Source organism: Mesoplodon mirus, assembly GCF_964341445.2.
Source record: "Mesoplodon mirus genome assembly, chromosome: 5".
NCBI classification, from domain to species: Eukaryota; Metazoa; Chordata; class Mammalia; order Artiodactyla; family Ziphiidae; genus Mesoplodon; species Mesoplodon mirus.
Window position 1 is genome coordinate 79255197 of NC_138980.1, and position 15753 is coordinate 79270949.

Below are 15753 nucleotides of genomic sequence, written 5' to 3' on the forward strand. Positions count from 1 at the left end.
GACCACACAGATCAAAGCCAAGGCCAAACTTCTACAAGTTTTTTAACTTCTCCGAGCCTCAGTTTCCCTATCTATAAAATGGTGATGATAATAATGGTACCTCTTTCAAAGATTATTGAAGAGTAGATCAGTTACTACATGTAGCAGATAAGATAGTGCTTGGCGTATTGTAAGGTCTGAGTAAACATGTAAACTTAAGCTACTGTCATTCATTCAACCTTGTGAACGTTGAATGTGCTACAGATGCCAGTGACATAAAGGTAAGGGCCTACCTCAGGTCAGTGGGAAGACGGACACACCAACAAACCTGCCATTCTGCCTCAGCAGGCTCTTTACTGAATGTGTGGGAGATGAAGATGCTACTACAGGATAGGTATAATACTCTCTATATAATAAGTATAACCGGTAAGAGAGGCAGAAGACATAGAAAAGCAAGAAATGTAATTGAACAATAATTGAGATCAACCTTTTGCCTATTAAGAATTAAGCTAGGGCTTCCCTGGTGGCGCAGTAGTTGAGAGTCCGCCTGCCAATGCAGGGGACACGGGTTCGAGCCCTGGTCTGGGTAGATCCCACATGCCACAGAGCAACTGGGCCCATGAGCCACAATTACTGAGCCTGCGCGTCTGGAGCCTGTGCTCCACAACAAGAGAGGCCGTGATAGTTAGAGGCCCGCGCACCGCGATGAAGAGTGGCCCCTGCTTGCCACAACTAGAGAAAGCCCTCACACAGAAACGAAGACCCAACACAGCCATAAATTAATTAATTAATTAATTTTTAAAAAGAATTAAGCTAAAATGCATGACAATGTAGCTGAGATTAAATGCCCAGAAATTGGACCTTTTTGTGGTTTAGTAAAAGAATTAACATAGAACAGAACAGCAGCCTAAAAATATTTTATAAAGTTACCATGATAACATCCTGGCCAGCCAACCATTCAGTTATCTGATGTACCGATAAAACAGCAGGACTTACCGTATTCCACCAAGCTGAAAATCTGCAAAACATCTAGTGTGTGTATGTGCAGGCGTATACACACACACACACACGTCCGCGCGCACACGCAAATGCCATTTGGTGCAGAAAGAAAACATAAATATGGAGAGCAAGGAACAGAAGTGAGGCTGGTTTCAATCTCACCTCTAATACCCACTTGCAATCTATCCTTAGGCGAGTTATTAAACTCTGCTCCCCAGTGTTTGCATCTGTAAAATGGGGATAATGTTAGCACCTGCCTCACAGGGTTATTGTGAAGACTCAACGAGACATTGCATAAGACACTCCAAATAGCTAGCAGTGGCTTGCCCCAGCCTTGGCTCTGTAATAGTTTATTTTATTGCTATAGTTTGCTGTGCACTAGACACCTCCCTCCCCTGACTCCCTCCTCTCTCCCTGTCTCTCTCCCTCCCTCCCTCTCTCCCTCTGGATGTATATATATATATATTTACACAAGTAATCCATGTTCATTTTAGAAAAACAAGAATATACATACAAAAAAAATTAAAGACCATTCTGATTCCACCACCAAGAGCAGCAACTATTTTGCTAGTATCCCTCTGGTCTTTGTCTACGTAAATTCACTAAATCTATTAAATGTCCATGTGTATGTAAATACCTCACTACATATACAGGATCATACTCCACATTCTGTCTAGTAGAATTCTTTTCCTATTCAGCAATATATCATGTCAGTAAATATAAAATATACATTACCATTTCAGATTACTTTATAGTAGTCTATTTTAAGTAAATTCCATATTGTAGTTAGACAATCCCCTATTGCTGGAAACTTGAGGCAAAATCCCATTTTCTCTGTTATAAACTCTGTTTGTGTAAATATCCTGTATCAGCCTATTTGGATACTTTGGCAGAGGTTCTTACCATGGCACAGGGTAAATTTTTCCTCAACAGATATTACCAGTGGTCTTATTCATGGGGCCTGCATTTGTGTAGGAGATAAATTATACTTAGGGTCCTGAAGAAGTCACAGATTTTAACATAGCAGTACCTGTTTGAAGAACCTCATACCTAAATGTGACCCAGCAGCAAACAATACAAAGAGTAAACTGAGCCAAGGAAGAACATGTATAGTGTTAATACAGTGCAGAATGCAGGTACTGGTGGTCATGAACATAAAAAGTGGCCTGGAAATTTTTCAGGAATATAGAAGATCAAAGAACAATTAGAAAATAGGAAACTGGAAACAAGCAATCGCAATTTCTAGTTTGCCTTTGCAATTTATTTTACATCAAACAGAGCTCAGTAGTCATCCACAATTACCTCCTTGCATTCCTGAGTCATTTCATTGAGCAATGTCAAGGGCCACATAAAGTGCTAAGTTAGTTGTAATAAAACGTACTCAGAATTCCCAAGGAACAGAAACTGGGGGGAGTCCTAGCCAATGAGGTAAGCTTGTCTGTGCACATCTGTCACGTAGTTATTGAGAACCTACTATGTTCCAACAAGTGGGGACACAGAGAAAAGTAGGCCAGGCTCCCAGATCTGCTTCCAGGGAAAATCTAAGCCGTCGGGGGTGAGGGGGAGGGCGTGGGGGGTCAGGCTGCTGCTAGGTCGGCACTGTTGTTAAAGAATCTGGACTTCTTAATGTCTTGCAATTTCAATTTTCAAATATTTTACTGACAGGACATCTGAATGAAAGTGGAGAGATTCTGATCCCCTTCTCAGTATCACCTGGAGCAGTCATTCTCCCTCACTGAGCCTCTGTAAAGTTGGGATAACAAGGCCTCATTTCTACTCTTCACTTCACAGAGAGAGTGCCAGTATTTAGATAAGAAAACGTTGATAACTAAGAGCTCTTTGAATTTCTTTGAAGCTGCCCAGATGTCTGAGGTAGCACGACAACACGTAGCAGGGTTAATACTGTTTGCACTTGATCATTTTGGTATTGTATTAAATTTGTATAATACTGCGTTTATATTCACAGACAAGTCAACTCCCCATAATCTATGTTTTAATATGTATTCAGCTCCATTTTTGAGCTGAGGTGACTTCTTTCAGCATCTCAGCCCATTTTTAAAGCGGATTGTCACTGGAAAGGGGTAATTTAGGCATTCGGGGTCATTTACTATTCTCCTCAGGCAAACATTCAAGGGAGGAAACGTTCCAGAAAACTGTCTTCTGTGCCTTTGACCTCCCATCTCTTGTGCTCACTCCTTGAGGTTTTTGTTGGCCCTTACACAGCTCTCTCCTCAACTTGCTCGCCCTCTTCACAGCTCGTCTGTCTCTTGTCTCTGCCCTGAGCTTGGCCTTCCCCCTCTCTCCAGTCACTTCCATCCACTCTTGTCTCCCCTGTCATGGTCCTTTCCCTCCCACCAATGGTCTTGTAGGAAATGCTCTGCTGGCCCCTTGGGGTGTCTGCTCAGCAGCTCACAGCACTGCTAGTCCCCGAGATGAGATGGAAGCCAGCCGGTGTCTCTCCCACCTCACCCTATCTTCTGTGTGTGACCTCACTCCTTCCCTGGACTCCTTGGCCTCTGTCATTACTACACGGGATAGTGAGACGGGAATGTCAAATTACTTGGGCACATTTCCATGCCAATCCAAAGGAAAGCCACCGGGCTTCATTACCACTATGCACTGACTCCAATATGTAAGCATGACATTTCCTAGAATGGATTATGGAAAACATCTCAGCAGGCATTTAGCAGTTCCCCAAGTGGGAGGACAACAACCCTATTTCCCGTCCTGCAGGAATGCTCATCTCTAGTCTTTCAACAAGCTGACGTTTTCCCCACCCTTTCTGGAGTTGGTTCAGTCAAGATGGTAGCACAATTAAGATGTCAGAGATGGTCCTACGTAGGAGGTTCAGGGTCCTAAAACATGAGGCAGGGGCATTACAAGACACATGGAGTCAGATGAGTCTCATTCCCCAAGACCACCCTCAGGCTCAGAGACTGACTAGAAGGACTCACAAAGCTCTTAGAAAAGCTCTTAGACTCATGGTTACAGTTAATTACAACAGAGGGATACCAGTTAAAATCAGCAAAGGGAGAAAGTGCATGGGGCAACGTCCAAGAGAAACAAGGCACAAGCTCCCAGATGTCCCCTCCAAGTAATATCACACAGATGTGCTTAATATTTCTAGCAACAATCTGTAACAACATATGCAAAGCATTATCTCTCAGGGATGCTCGCCCGAGCCTCCAGGGTGAGCATCCCTGAGATGCTCAGGGGTGTTCAGGGATGTGTCCAGGGTGTTTATTGGGGTCAGTCACAAAAGACATGCAGCACCTGCATGAAAGACCTCAAGCTACTCAGACTCCAGCCCCTACAGCAAAAATAGGTGTTCAGCATAAATCACACTGTTGGCATAAACTATCTGCTTACACTGGTACCATGTGGCCCAAGGCCTCAGGCATACAAAAACGCTCTTATGAGGCACATCATTACAAGGACTCAGAGTTCTTCTCTTAGGAGCCAGTCTTAAAAAACAGGTCTTTCGGGCTTCCCTGGTGGCGCAGTGGTTGGGAGTCCGCCTGCCGATGCGGGGGACACGGGTTCGTGCCCCGGTCCGGGAAGATCCCACATGCCGCGGAGCGGCTGGGCCCGTGAGCCATGGCCGCTGAGCCCGCGCGTCCGGAGCCTGTGCTCCGCAACGGGAGAGGCCACAACAGTGAGAGGCCCGCGTACCGCATAAAAACAAAACAAAACAAAACAAAAAACAGGGCTTTCTCAGGAATGTGCAGGATTTGAGTTAACTCAAATGGGGCCTGCTGAGTTAACCCTTTCCTGCACACATTCCCAGGGTCAAGACACAGGAACGCTCTGGCACATGACTGCAGCTCAGTTACCTTCCGAAAGTAAGGTCCTGTCTGCCTTCCACATGGGGTCACTGTGATTCATAATAAATAATCATTGGACTCTTTTCAAAACCAGCAGGACACCTACAGCAAGGATGCTTTTATTATTATTATTATTACTATTCCTATCGTCATAATCACTACTGTCATATTATACTCACATCATAATCACTACTGTTCATGGGCCAGGGCATGGGAATGAGCCCTTAATGCTACCGTGTGATCTCAGAACAGGTCAGAAGTGCCTTTTTCCAGATGCTGAAGGCAAGGACAACCTCAGAGTAGTGTGTCTTCACTCCTCCCTGGCGTTTAACCCTGTCCTTGCTTTTCTCTGTCTCCCTTCCCTTGGCAGTGGCTCAGAAATCCAGGCCCCCAGCACGAGAAGCGGACTCTGTTTGGAGACATGGTGTGCTTCTTGTTCATCACTCCTCTGGCCACCATCTCGGGCTGGCTCTGCCTACGGGGCGCCGTGGACCACCTGCACTTTAGCAGTCGGCTCGAAGCCGTCGGACTAATTGCACTCACTGTCGCACTCTTCACTATTTACCTCTTTTGGACACTAGTAAGTATGGCCCAGGGCCTGGGAGTTAGGTCGGTGGGAGCTGGCAGCCCCCCAGCTGGCACAGCCTCCCCTCTTGTCTGTAGCTCACCTCACCCACCCGGGAGCAGACAGACCGTCAAATGCTGGCGAGAGTGTGTGATTCGGTTTACTACTGCACGTGAATGTGTGTGTGTGTGTGTGTGTGTGTGCACTGCTGGGAAGAGCAGATGAAGTAAAGAAAAAGCCCCAGCTTCTGAGAGTTCCTCAAAGACATGCACCCCAGACATCCCTCTCCTCTCGTAGCCAAGGACTCCATCTGTTAGGAGGCCTGGCGTTCTCTTTCTCTCGTTTATGCTCCTCTCTCTTGCCGGGATTGTAATGTATGGTGAATGATGCACTTGGCCACTGTTGCTGTTGCTGCCTGCACAGATCATGAATCCTCCTGCTGGTTATTTTCTTTTTATGTCCTGACGCGGCCTAAAGTCCTTGTTGGACGTGGGGCTGCACTTCGCCTGATGATTATGCTGGGTTGGGATATTGACTCTGCTGCGCATAAAAACACTAATTCATCTAGCTGAGAAGCTGTCACTAAAGAAAAACCATTTCCCAATAAGTGTTCCTGCTGTATATGAGGGGAAAATCTTTAACCCTCTCTGGTTCTTTATTGTTTTAACCCCATGATTGCTCAGGTACCAGTTGGCAGAGCCCACAAAGCGCAGCATCTGCTGTCTCTTAATGCTTCCCTCTGGGACCTGCAGGGAAGAATGTCACGATCCTCTAGAAGGTTTTCAGAAACCGGGCCCCCTGCTTCCTGGCATGACTCTCCTGTGCCTGCTCATCTCTATCCGAGCACATTCCATTGTTATTCAATATGTATTTCCTGTCTAGACTGTCCCATTCCCATACCGGCAGCACAGTGTCGGCACGTAGAAGCTTCTAGTGCTCACACTTGCTCCCTTGCTCTGTCTCCCGAGTCCTGTGCCACCAGCTGCCATTCCTGCCACACTGACCAACCGCAACCCCCTGCTCATTGCGTTTCCCTCTTGTCCAGCTCTTTGCCTCCTCTCAGGGGGGAATTTCAGGCAATAATTGGGGGACACATTTCAGTCTCAGTGAGAGGGGCATGACATGAGCCTTGGTAAACAGGTAGTGTTCCGATGCTTGGAGCTTTATCAGAGTCCTCTGGTTAAGGTAGGCATTCTGTTCCCAGCCTAATGAAGCCCCCAAGCAAAACTATTATTGTCTCCTTTAAATGTCTGTGCTTCCAAAGTGTGTCCTGATTCATTGTGAATCAAGCAACCAGGCTGACTCAGAAGCCACAAGGACACAGTGATGGGAAGAGGCTTAAAAATAAGAAATTAGGGGGCTTCCCTGGTGGCACAGTGGTTGGGAGTCCGCCTGCCGATGCGGGGGATGAGGGTTCGTGCCCTGGTCCGGGAGGGTCCCACATGCCGCGGAGCGGCTGGGCCCGTGAGCCATGGCTGCTGGGCTAGCGCGTCCGGAGCCTGTGCTTCTCAATGGGAGGGGCCACAACAGTGAGAGGCCCGTGTACCGCAAAAAAAAAAAAAAAAAAGAAAAAGAAATTAGGGAATACCCTGGTGGTCCAGTGGTTAGGACTCAGAGCTTTCACTGCTGAGGGCCCACATTCAATCCCTGGTCGGGGAACTAAGATCCCACAAGCTGTGTGGTGTAGCCAACAAAAAAAAAAAGAAAAGAAAGAAATTGTCTGTCTACTACTGTCTAACTACTGAACCACCTTGGGAAGTCATTTCACTTCTCTGAGCCTCAGTATCCTCATCTGTAAAGTGGGGATGAGATTAATACCCATCCTGCCAACTTCCCCTGGTCTTACGAGATTGAAGTGAAAGTGTCCATGGGAAAGTGCTTTGGAAAATAATTAAGTGTAAGTTTTTACCATGTTTAGAGGTTTGCTAGTCTCTGATTTTTCTTATACAAGTGCCTAAGATGAAGGACGGATGAAGATATAGACTTAAATGATGGGCATTCAAACCAACTTAAGGCCTTTTTGAAAATCTGCTTTGTAAAGCACACACTTACCTAACAAGAAAGAAAAAAAAGAGGAGGGTGGGCAAAAGAGGGAAAGAAAAAAGATTACCTAGGATGTGGTCCTATTTCATCTCTCATCCCAGGTGAAAGGAAAATTTGGGAGGGAAAGGTCCCCGGAGTGGCTCTTTCAGGAGGCTGATAACATACGTCATTCCAGAAATGCTTCCAAAAGGCAGTGCTGTGTGGTAAAAAGCACGTCCCTTCGGAATCCCAAGGCTCTGTGTTTAAACCCAAGGTTTAGCATCCTGATAGCTGTGTAACTTCAAACAGGTCCCTAACCTTTCTGAGCATCCTTCTCCGAATGCAAAAACTTGGGGAAACGACTGCTAACCCCTGGGCCAATGTGCTATGGTGAGGATGAGATGGGATGACTTCGGGAACATCCATCAGAGCACCTGGCAGAGGATGGGTTTTCTTCCTCTGACTGCTGCGTTCCACCACATCCCGCACTGCCCCCGGCTTCCCTGTAAAATGCCGAGCAGCTGGAGGGAAAGAAAGCGCTTCTCCCCTTGGGTGTGAAAAACGCGCGGCCATAGCTCAGCAGCAGGTTATGGAATCTAGACTAACTCCTTCCCAGATAAATGCTGTACTGAGCGGCCCTAGCAAGAGCCGTAATTCAGAAGCTGACAGCACTTGGAAACTGCCCTCCAGCAGAAACGCACTGTAAACAAGCTGTCAACCTTAAGGAGAATATGCTGTGAAAATGTCTTAGATAAACAAACACAGTGTCAGTCCCAGCCTGGCTCCTCAGAGGAGCCCTCCTGGAAGGGCCTCGCCGGGCGCTGTCAGGAGAGACCTGCGCCCGTGCTGCTTCCCTGCGGGTGCCTTTGGAGCTCCTTGCCTCCACCAGGGCCCAGGCTTGACGCAGACTCGGGGAGTTCTGCCTTCTGGAACCTACTGTGTGGAAACACAGGTGTCTGGGACCCAGGAGGCCAAGACCTCTACCACCTCCTCCCTGAGAGCTGCGGGGAGAGGGAAAGGTGCCCCAGAAACATCACTGTGCATGTCACCAACCATTTGAAGCCCATGGACAGACACGAGAAGAGTAGGTGAGAACTGAGTCCACATGAAGCATTTGGAAAGTGTCCACATAGGATCTGCATTAGCCCAGTGTAGCGATGCCCACGTGCAGTGACCCCCAGGAGGTACCACCATCCACCACGTCGCTGATGCAACCAGTGCCCAGCCCAGAAACCAGTTAAATCACAGGATGAAATGAATGATGCTCCGGCTCCTCTGGCTGACTCCCAGTCCCACGGGTTAATCATTTAAAATCTCTTTACGAAGGGGGAAGGTCCCACAGAACACTGTCCCGGCAAGGCTCACTGTGGGGCGGGTCTAGACACACCCCGAGGGTGTCCAGCACGACCTGGTGTGGCTGATTCACACCCGCGCCGCCCTCTTCTCTTCCACGGTGCCATCACAGGTCAGTGAGCTGGGCCCAGTTCCGGGAAGGCAGCTTCCAAAGCCCTGGCCCCACCAATATGCTTCCGGCGCACCATAAACTCCCGAGAGGGCAGAATCAAAATTCGTAATGAGATTTCCCAAAGCCTGCTGTGACTTTACAGCAAAGCTGCAGTGCAGCCCATCACCTCCCTCAGGGAGAGGTGATGCTAATATGCTCCAGCCCTCTGTGTGCCATGCACATGACCGCAACTCTGTGCAGACCTTGCCCATGACAGGAGGTTAATAAATAGCCTTTGGATGAAGAAATGAAGACACTTCAAGAAACCCATCCCATAAAGAGTAGTGTTTTTGGAATAGTGGCCCTGTGCTCTTTCTTCACCCTCTTTCTTTAAAACCTCAGAAATGTAAGAAACATCTAAATGAAGTTCCCAGTGTTACTACTGCCATAGCTGCTTCTTCCTTCATGTTGTTTATTTTTTCCTCACTGCCTCTTTATTGCTGTAAATCAAACCTGCTTTATTCCGCTTCTGTTCCACAAGGGGAGGGAGTGTCTTGGCGCTCCTAGAGACCACAGCCAGGACTACCCAGGGCGACTGCAAACCCATGGTCCCTCTGCCCTGCACCTACCTTCCTTTTCCCCGATGCAGCGTCATCTTCATGATGCTTTCTTCTTATCGGTTGAATTTGCCTGCAGACGTGGTGGTGAACGGCAATCAAGATAGATTAATGCTTAATAAGATCTCGTTCGTCTGTCCGAACAAGCGGGCTGATTTTTCTACTTCCCGGCCAAGGAACCAGGAGACCTGCTAAGTCATGGACTCCCCACGTTGCCCTGTGCTTCACAGGCTTGAACTTACGTGCGAATCACCAGGGGATCTTGTTTATTAAATGTACGCTCTGATTCCTTAAGTCTGGGCGGAGCCCACAGGTGTCACGTTCTAACAAGCTCCCAGGTGGTACGGCCTCCACGGGCACACTGAGAGCAGGGCTTTCAAGGAAATAGCCCAGCCTCTCTTTTTCTTTTTGCCCCCAGTTTCCTGTATCCAAGAAGGAGTGTCACAAAGGTATCTTCTTTTCCAGATTTAACCCATCAGAGATCACAGGCCAAGAACACTAATGCGTGGCAGTGGCACTGTCTTAAGTGCTCTTTATGCATTATCTCTGATATCATTATCCACATTTTACAAACGAGGACACCGGGACTTGGAGGCAGCAAACAACCCTCCTGAAGTCGCGGAGACATCCGTAGAGGATGGGGCTTCGGCCCGGTGCGCCCGCCCGGAGCCCTCGGGCTGCTTGCTCCTGCGCACAGCTGCAGCCGCTTCTGCTGCTTACTGGAGACGCCAAGCGTGCGCAGATCTTTAACATCCCGGACGAAGGGGCTCTTGATTTCGAATCCAGCTTTCCTGTAATATTTCCAGGTTCCAGACTTCTTGTACCGCCTCAGCTCTTCATTAGTACTTGTCTGTTTCCTACACCGTCCCTGCCCTTGGCCCTGAGCAGCACGCTTTCCAGCCTGCCTCTTACATTCATGAGTAGCACCAAGCAGCAGCAGGACAGAACAGAACAGATTAAAGAGAATCAAGCTTAAGAAAAAAAAAAAGAAAAAAACCTCTGATCCACTTTGGCATGTTCAGAGCCTCTTGGAGAAAAGCACATCTGTGTGAGTTTAAAAGCTTTTATTTTCATACTCAAATCTCTCTGGCATTCAGCCTGTGGCATCTGCTTTCTAGCCTCAGAAATCTAAGTGAGTGGCCTTGGATTTCATGAGCCTGCCATGAAGACAGACAAGCCCTTGCTGATCAAGGGCCTGCATTCTCCTCTACTTCCAGAAACACCGAGCTCAAACCACGGGGTCAGCCCACTCTTTGACCAACGTAGACCCTGTACCAGGGTCAACATGACCCACACAACCCAGGTGGTTAAACAGCCCATACCTGGATAATTTGTCACTCTCAGGTCATGGGCACCTTCCTCCCCAGCACTACCTAGTTATCTGATATACTCAAACTAGAACCTACTTCCACTTTTTTTTTTTTTTTTTTTTTTTTTTTGCGGTACGCGGGCCTCTCACTGTTGTGGCCTCTCCCCTTGCGGAGCACAGGCTCCGGACACGCAGGCTCAGCGGCCATGGCTCACAGGCCCAGCCGCTCCACGGCACGCGGGATCTTCCCAGACCGGGACACGAACCCGTGTCCCCTGCATCGGCAGGCGGACTCTCAACCACTGCGCCACCAGGGAAGCCCTACTGCCGCTTTTAAAGGCAGTTTGTACATCTTCAGAAGAACAGATCATTTGAATTTCCTGGGCGGTTCATCAGTGCTTTGTGCCAGCCTTCTCCAAAGCACACCACAGATGTAAGCATCTCATTCCAGTATATTTACACAAGAAACAAGCACTTTGGGGGCAAGTTATGTCACAATTGATGATGCGTTTACTGCTCGTGCTGTCCTGTATCATGTAAGAGAGGCCTAAATCTAAAGCAGTGTTGCAATTAGAAGGTACAGGATACTTAGTCACTCAGTGAACTTAACTAAGCAGCTTCCTAAGCGCCAGACACTGTGATAGGTACACAGCATGCAAAGATGAATACAACACAAGACCTGCCCTCAACATGCTTCTAGTGCAGGGTGAGAGAGAAACAAGGGCCGTGGTGTACAGGGCACTGATGCCACGCTGAGGTGGGCACAGGCACTGGCTCAGGAAGAACTCATCAGTGGAGTTGGCGCCCAGGCCAAAGCTTCCCCACTGGATGCCATGGAAGGACTGAGCTGGAGGCAATGGGGATCACCCACAGGGGCCGCCAAGCACAGTTGTTCAGTTTGTCCACAGCACAGTACAAAGGGTGCCCTTCCTATCATACCGTGAATGGGGTCCTTCGAGTTGTGCAGTGTCCAACCTACAGAAGGGTGCGTGAAGCCCCAGCATCCCTCTCATTTAACAGAGAGAAACTTGACGACCAGAAAGGCACATTGCCTAGTCCCACAGCTGGGCAAGGGCTGGTGCCGTACCTACTCTGCCCACTGCCCCCAGCCAACTTTCTGCCCCACCGATACTCTGGGGCCCAGACCACTGTCCTGAAAATAAATCCAAACTCGGGAGGAACCTCATTTCCTATTAATACTCCGACTTTACCCAGTTTGAAGAGGCACGAGGGAGACCTGCCCTTTGTTCACACGTGGGTGCTCTGGGGCTGGGGCCAGTCTCCCAGCGCTCAGCTGCCTGCTACAGCAGTTTCCCCCCGGCTCTTGCCCCGCTGTACTGCTGTTTGGAGCTGTTTGAAATGGCATGTATGTTGTTTGGATTGATAATCAGCTTCCGCTTACCTGAAACCTTCCCTTATTTTTCCTCTCCTGACCCCAGGTGTCATTTAGGTACCACTGTCGATTGTACAATGAATGGCGTCGGACCAATCAGAGGGTGATTCTCCTCATTCCAAAGTCTGTCAACGTCCCTTCTAACCAGAAGTCCTTGCTGGGCCTCCACTCTGTCAAGAGGAACTCAAAGGAGACAATTGTTTGATGTTTGTGTGTTTGGTTGGCTGATTTGTTGTTTGGGGTTTGGAAGTTTCTGCACTGGGCCACCCCGAAACCCTTCCTCCAGCCCGTGGGTCGAAGAACGTCCAGAGCCATGTTATCACGTCGCCCTGAGCAACAGACTCCGCCTGAAGAAAGCAAATCGCTCTTTGACTTCACATCATGGATGCTGCAATCATATGATATTTGCTAAGCTGCCAAACATGTTTATTTAGCAGATACTGTATGGAATTTTCTGAACACCTCTTTAACATATGAGGAAGGTTGTCCTGCTAAGGATGCAATTCAACTCTTCCTTTTTTATTACTATTTCAAATATATATAGAGAGAGATATATATATATTAAACTTAGATGATAATCAAAGTTGAAAAGCCAATGTTAAAACTGATTTCATGGTTGGTTTGGATGGGTTTTGTTTGGGTTCATTGGTTTGTTTCCCAGTTTCTACTGTAGATTCTTTGGGGTAATTTGATAGCTTGAGTGTCTTTTCCATCTCTTCCATGCCCCTTACTCAAGGGGACAGCGTAACAGCTGCAGGACAAGTCATATCTGAAGGATGTTTTGTACTAAACTTCATTTAATTATTCAGTTTTTAAAGGAAAAACAAGCGTGGCAACTCTCCCCACAGTGAACTGTTTACTTAAATTTCATTAAGGAGAAAACAATTTATGGTGAGAAGCACGCTCCTTTCAACTTGTTTGGTAATGACAGCTGATAGAAGCTATTTTCTAATAATAAATATCCAGTGTGTGAAAGACAAACCCCCACTGATTGCAATACTATTTTTTTAAATCACAAAACCTGTGAAGTTTCCCAAAGTAGATTTGAAAAAGGAAAAAAGAAAAAGCAAAAGCAGAAAGGTTGGTGTTCCTATTCCCATTTCATTTAGCGCATGTCTTAATTCTTCATTCACATTGAACTGGAGGATCATTAGACATTTCTAGGAACCCTGGACCTATTTTGCGTATCAATTAGCATTCCCATTGCTCTGCCGAATTTCCGGCTTGACAGGTAGACGTGGCCAAAAAAGCCTGTCCGAGCAGTCTAAGACCCCTTTGTCTGATTTTCCAAAAAAAAACAAAGAAAAAGGCCCCACGCAGTGCCTTCCCCCAACCATGAGCCAATTCTGTCACAGGCTGAAATAGGCTTTTTCTAAGGGCTCCATGTCCCTCTTTTATCCATCGCAGTGTAAAGGGTCTAGGCTGCTCCCTGCCTTTGCGTGTCCACTGAAGCCAGGGAGCAGACATGCTGTCTGAGGTCAGCACTCTCTCAGATTGGCGCTCAGGCTCCCATCCGCCCACCTACCCACAGCCCCGAAGAGAAGGCGGAGCCCAGCTTTGGGGAATGCTTAAAATATGGATTTCTAGAACATGGCCCACACTGCAACTCTCACTCCAGCATCTGCCTCATGCTACAGGAAGTGCAAAGGAACAGGCAGTGAGGAGGGTAATGAGTTTTGTCTGCAGATTGATCAAGCTGATGCAGGTGTTGCCTTTGTCTGGCGAGCCCTCCGGTCACAGACCGCTCCCCGCGCTGCCTGGGGAGAGAAACAGCTGTACTGCTCTCCGCTGCAAAACTCAGATGTGCTTTATGGCCTGTGACAATAGGTTTTCCCCCAGCACGCTTCACTTCGACACTTCAATTCCAGTAATATACATCTCAGCCCTTCTGTTTACTCGGCCCTGCTCACCCCTCTGGGCTGTCATTAGCTGCACCACCATCAACCGTTTCTTAATTGACCTTTCTAAAATGCTGGACACCACTGGCTGCACGCAGCTGTCACACATTAAATTTCCAGAGCCAAGAGTCCAGCTTGGTAGCATATGAATTGCAGCCCTGTAATATAGTTGACAAACGATGTCCACCCAGCCTTGGTCCCTGAGCTGTCAGGTCAACCAGCCTCTCAACGGAGTGATGCAAACATTCATGAGAGAACCATGCCCCTTCTCCTCCCTGTTGTTTCCATGAATTAAGGAAGCAGTAGATTCCCGGGATCATTTCCTGCTGAGGTTGGCTGCAGAAAATTCCTGCTGTCTTGGTTCATGAGATGAGATGTAATGAAGCAAAATATCAAAAGCAGGCAGGTCCCTCCCCGGCAGCTCGCTGGGGCTTCCGGGCTGGGAAGTTAGGCACAGTAGTACTGTGCCTGGGTCACGCCTCTCTCCCCCCACTGCACACTCCCACCCTGGGAAATTAAGCAGAGTCCACGTGCAAGGAGTGGGTTGCATGTGGGGTGGTGGGCAGGACACCCTGGCAGCCAAAGGAGGCATCAATGCCTCCCTGCCCAGTGAGAGACTCTGATCTCCACAGCACCAGGGCCCATCTGGGATTCTGAAAGCTCTTGGAAGACACTTCATCCCCTCTTGGCCCTTTAATAACCCTGAGGTCATTCAAGGTGGGAGAGTCCGGGAACTGCAGCATAAGCACAAGACACCAGCCAAGAGGACAGAGGCAGCGGGAGCTTCGGTCCAGGCTCTGCGTATGTCAACAAGCCACGCAGCACCTGTCCGAAGGTGGGTGCATTTGCTAACCAGGGTGCTGCACGAGTTACCAGTGGTCTTGTTCTCTCTCGCTCTCTCTGCTTCTTTCTTTTTGAAAAATCCAGAATGAAACAGGAAAAGGAACGAGGAGGGGCAGGTAAATGATCCTACTGGTTCACTGCTTCCCTCCACCGACCCCTTTACACAGTCCTCTCCCCGCGTCCCTCGCCGTATCCTGTCTGGACCATTTTTCTTGAGAATATTAGATGGAGACAAACGTGTGTCACAGTGAAGCCAGAGAGGAAAGTAACAACAGAATCAAGTGCAGGGCACTCTCACTGGCCCCTGTGTGTACTCACGTGCCTGCCTGTTTCTCTTCTGGGGAAGGACAGGGACACAGAGCGTTCACACGAATTCTCCGGCTCCTCAGAGAACTGAGCAGAAGCTCAGACGGGCTGTGAAACCCAATTAAGGAAAAATAAATGGCATGACTTGGAAATTGCGTGTATTTGTCTTTCGTGTCCAGGTCTCCCTCCCTGTGCCCCGAGCACCCAGGGTGGCCACTTGCGTGCGGCTGGGCTGTAGCCACAGTCATTTTATTTTCAGTGAAAGTCACTCATCTGAGGACGTGGAGAAGCCAAAGGAGAAAATGGAAGTGAACCGGCAGCCTGGCTACCTGCACTGGGGCCCCAGCCGGCTGGAGGCTCCCTACCCCGGGGCCTCTCATTCCCCTCTTGGCACTGGCCTGGGCCCGGCCGGGGTCTGCCTCGCCCGGAAGCTTCACGCAGCTTACAGAGAGGCCTGGTGCGCACAAAACCTCTGTCCTCAACCTGCCCTCCCAGGGGGTGTCCTCAGGCCGAAAGACCCAGAGGAGGAAGCAACCTGGGGAAGGAATCGGCGG

The 15753-nt window shown here is 48.6% G+C and overlaps 1 protein-coding gene across 3 annotated transcripts in view; it reads left to right on the forward strand.

The window, feature by feature from the left end:
- MARCHF3 (membrane associated ring-CH-type finger 3) overlaps positions 1–15337 on the forward strand; it is a gene marked incomplete at its 3' end in the record, with an annotated part of 167167 nt that extends 151830 nt beyond the window's left edge. Inside the window, exons 4-5 of one of the 3 annotated variants that reach the window (XM_082623119.1) lie at positions 5173–5382; positions 12199–15337. In XM_082623119.1, the coding sequence (XP_082479245.1) occupies positions 5173–5382; positions 12199–12357 (369 nt within the window). Of the gene's footprint in view, positions 1–5172; positions 5593–12198 lie in introns of those variants that run through there. The other 2 variants (XM_082623118.1, XM_082623120.1) reach the window with 2 other exon arrangements.
- Positions 15338–15753: the final 416 nt, after the last annotated feature.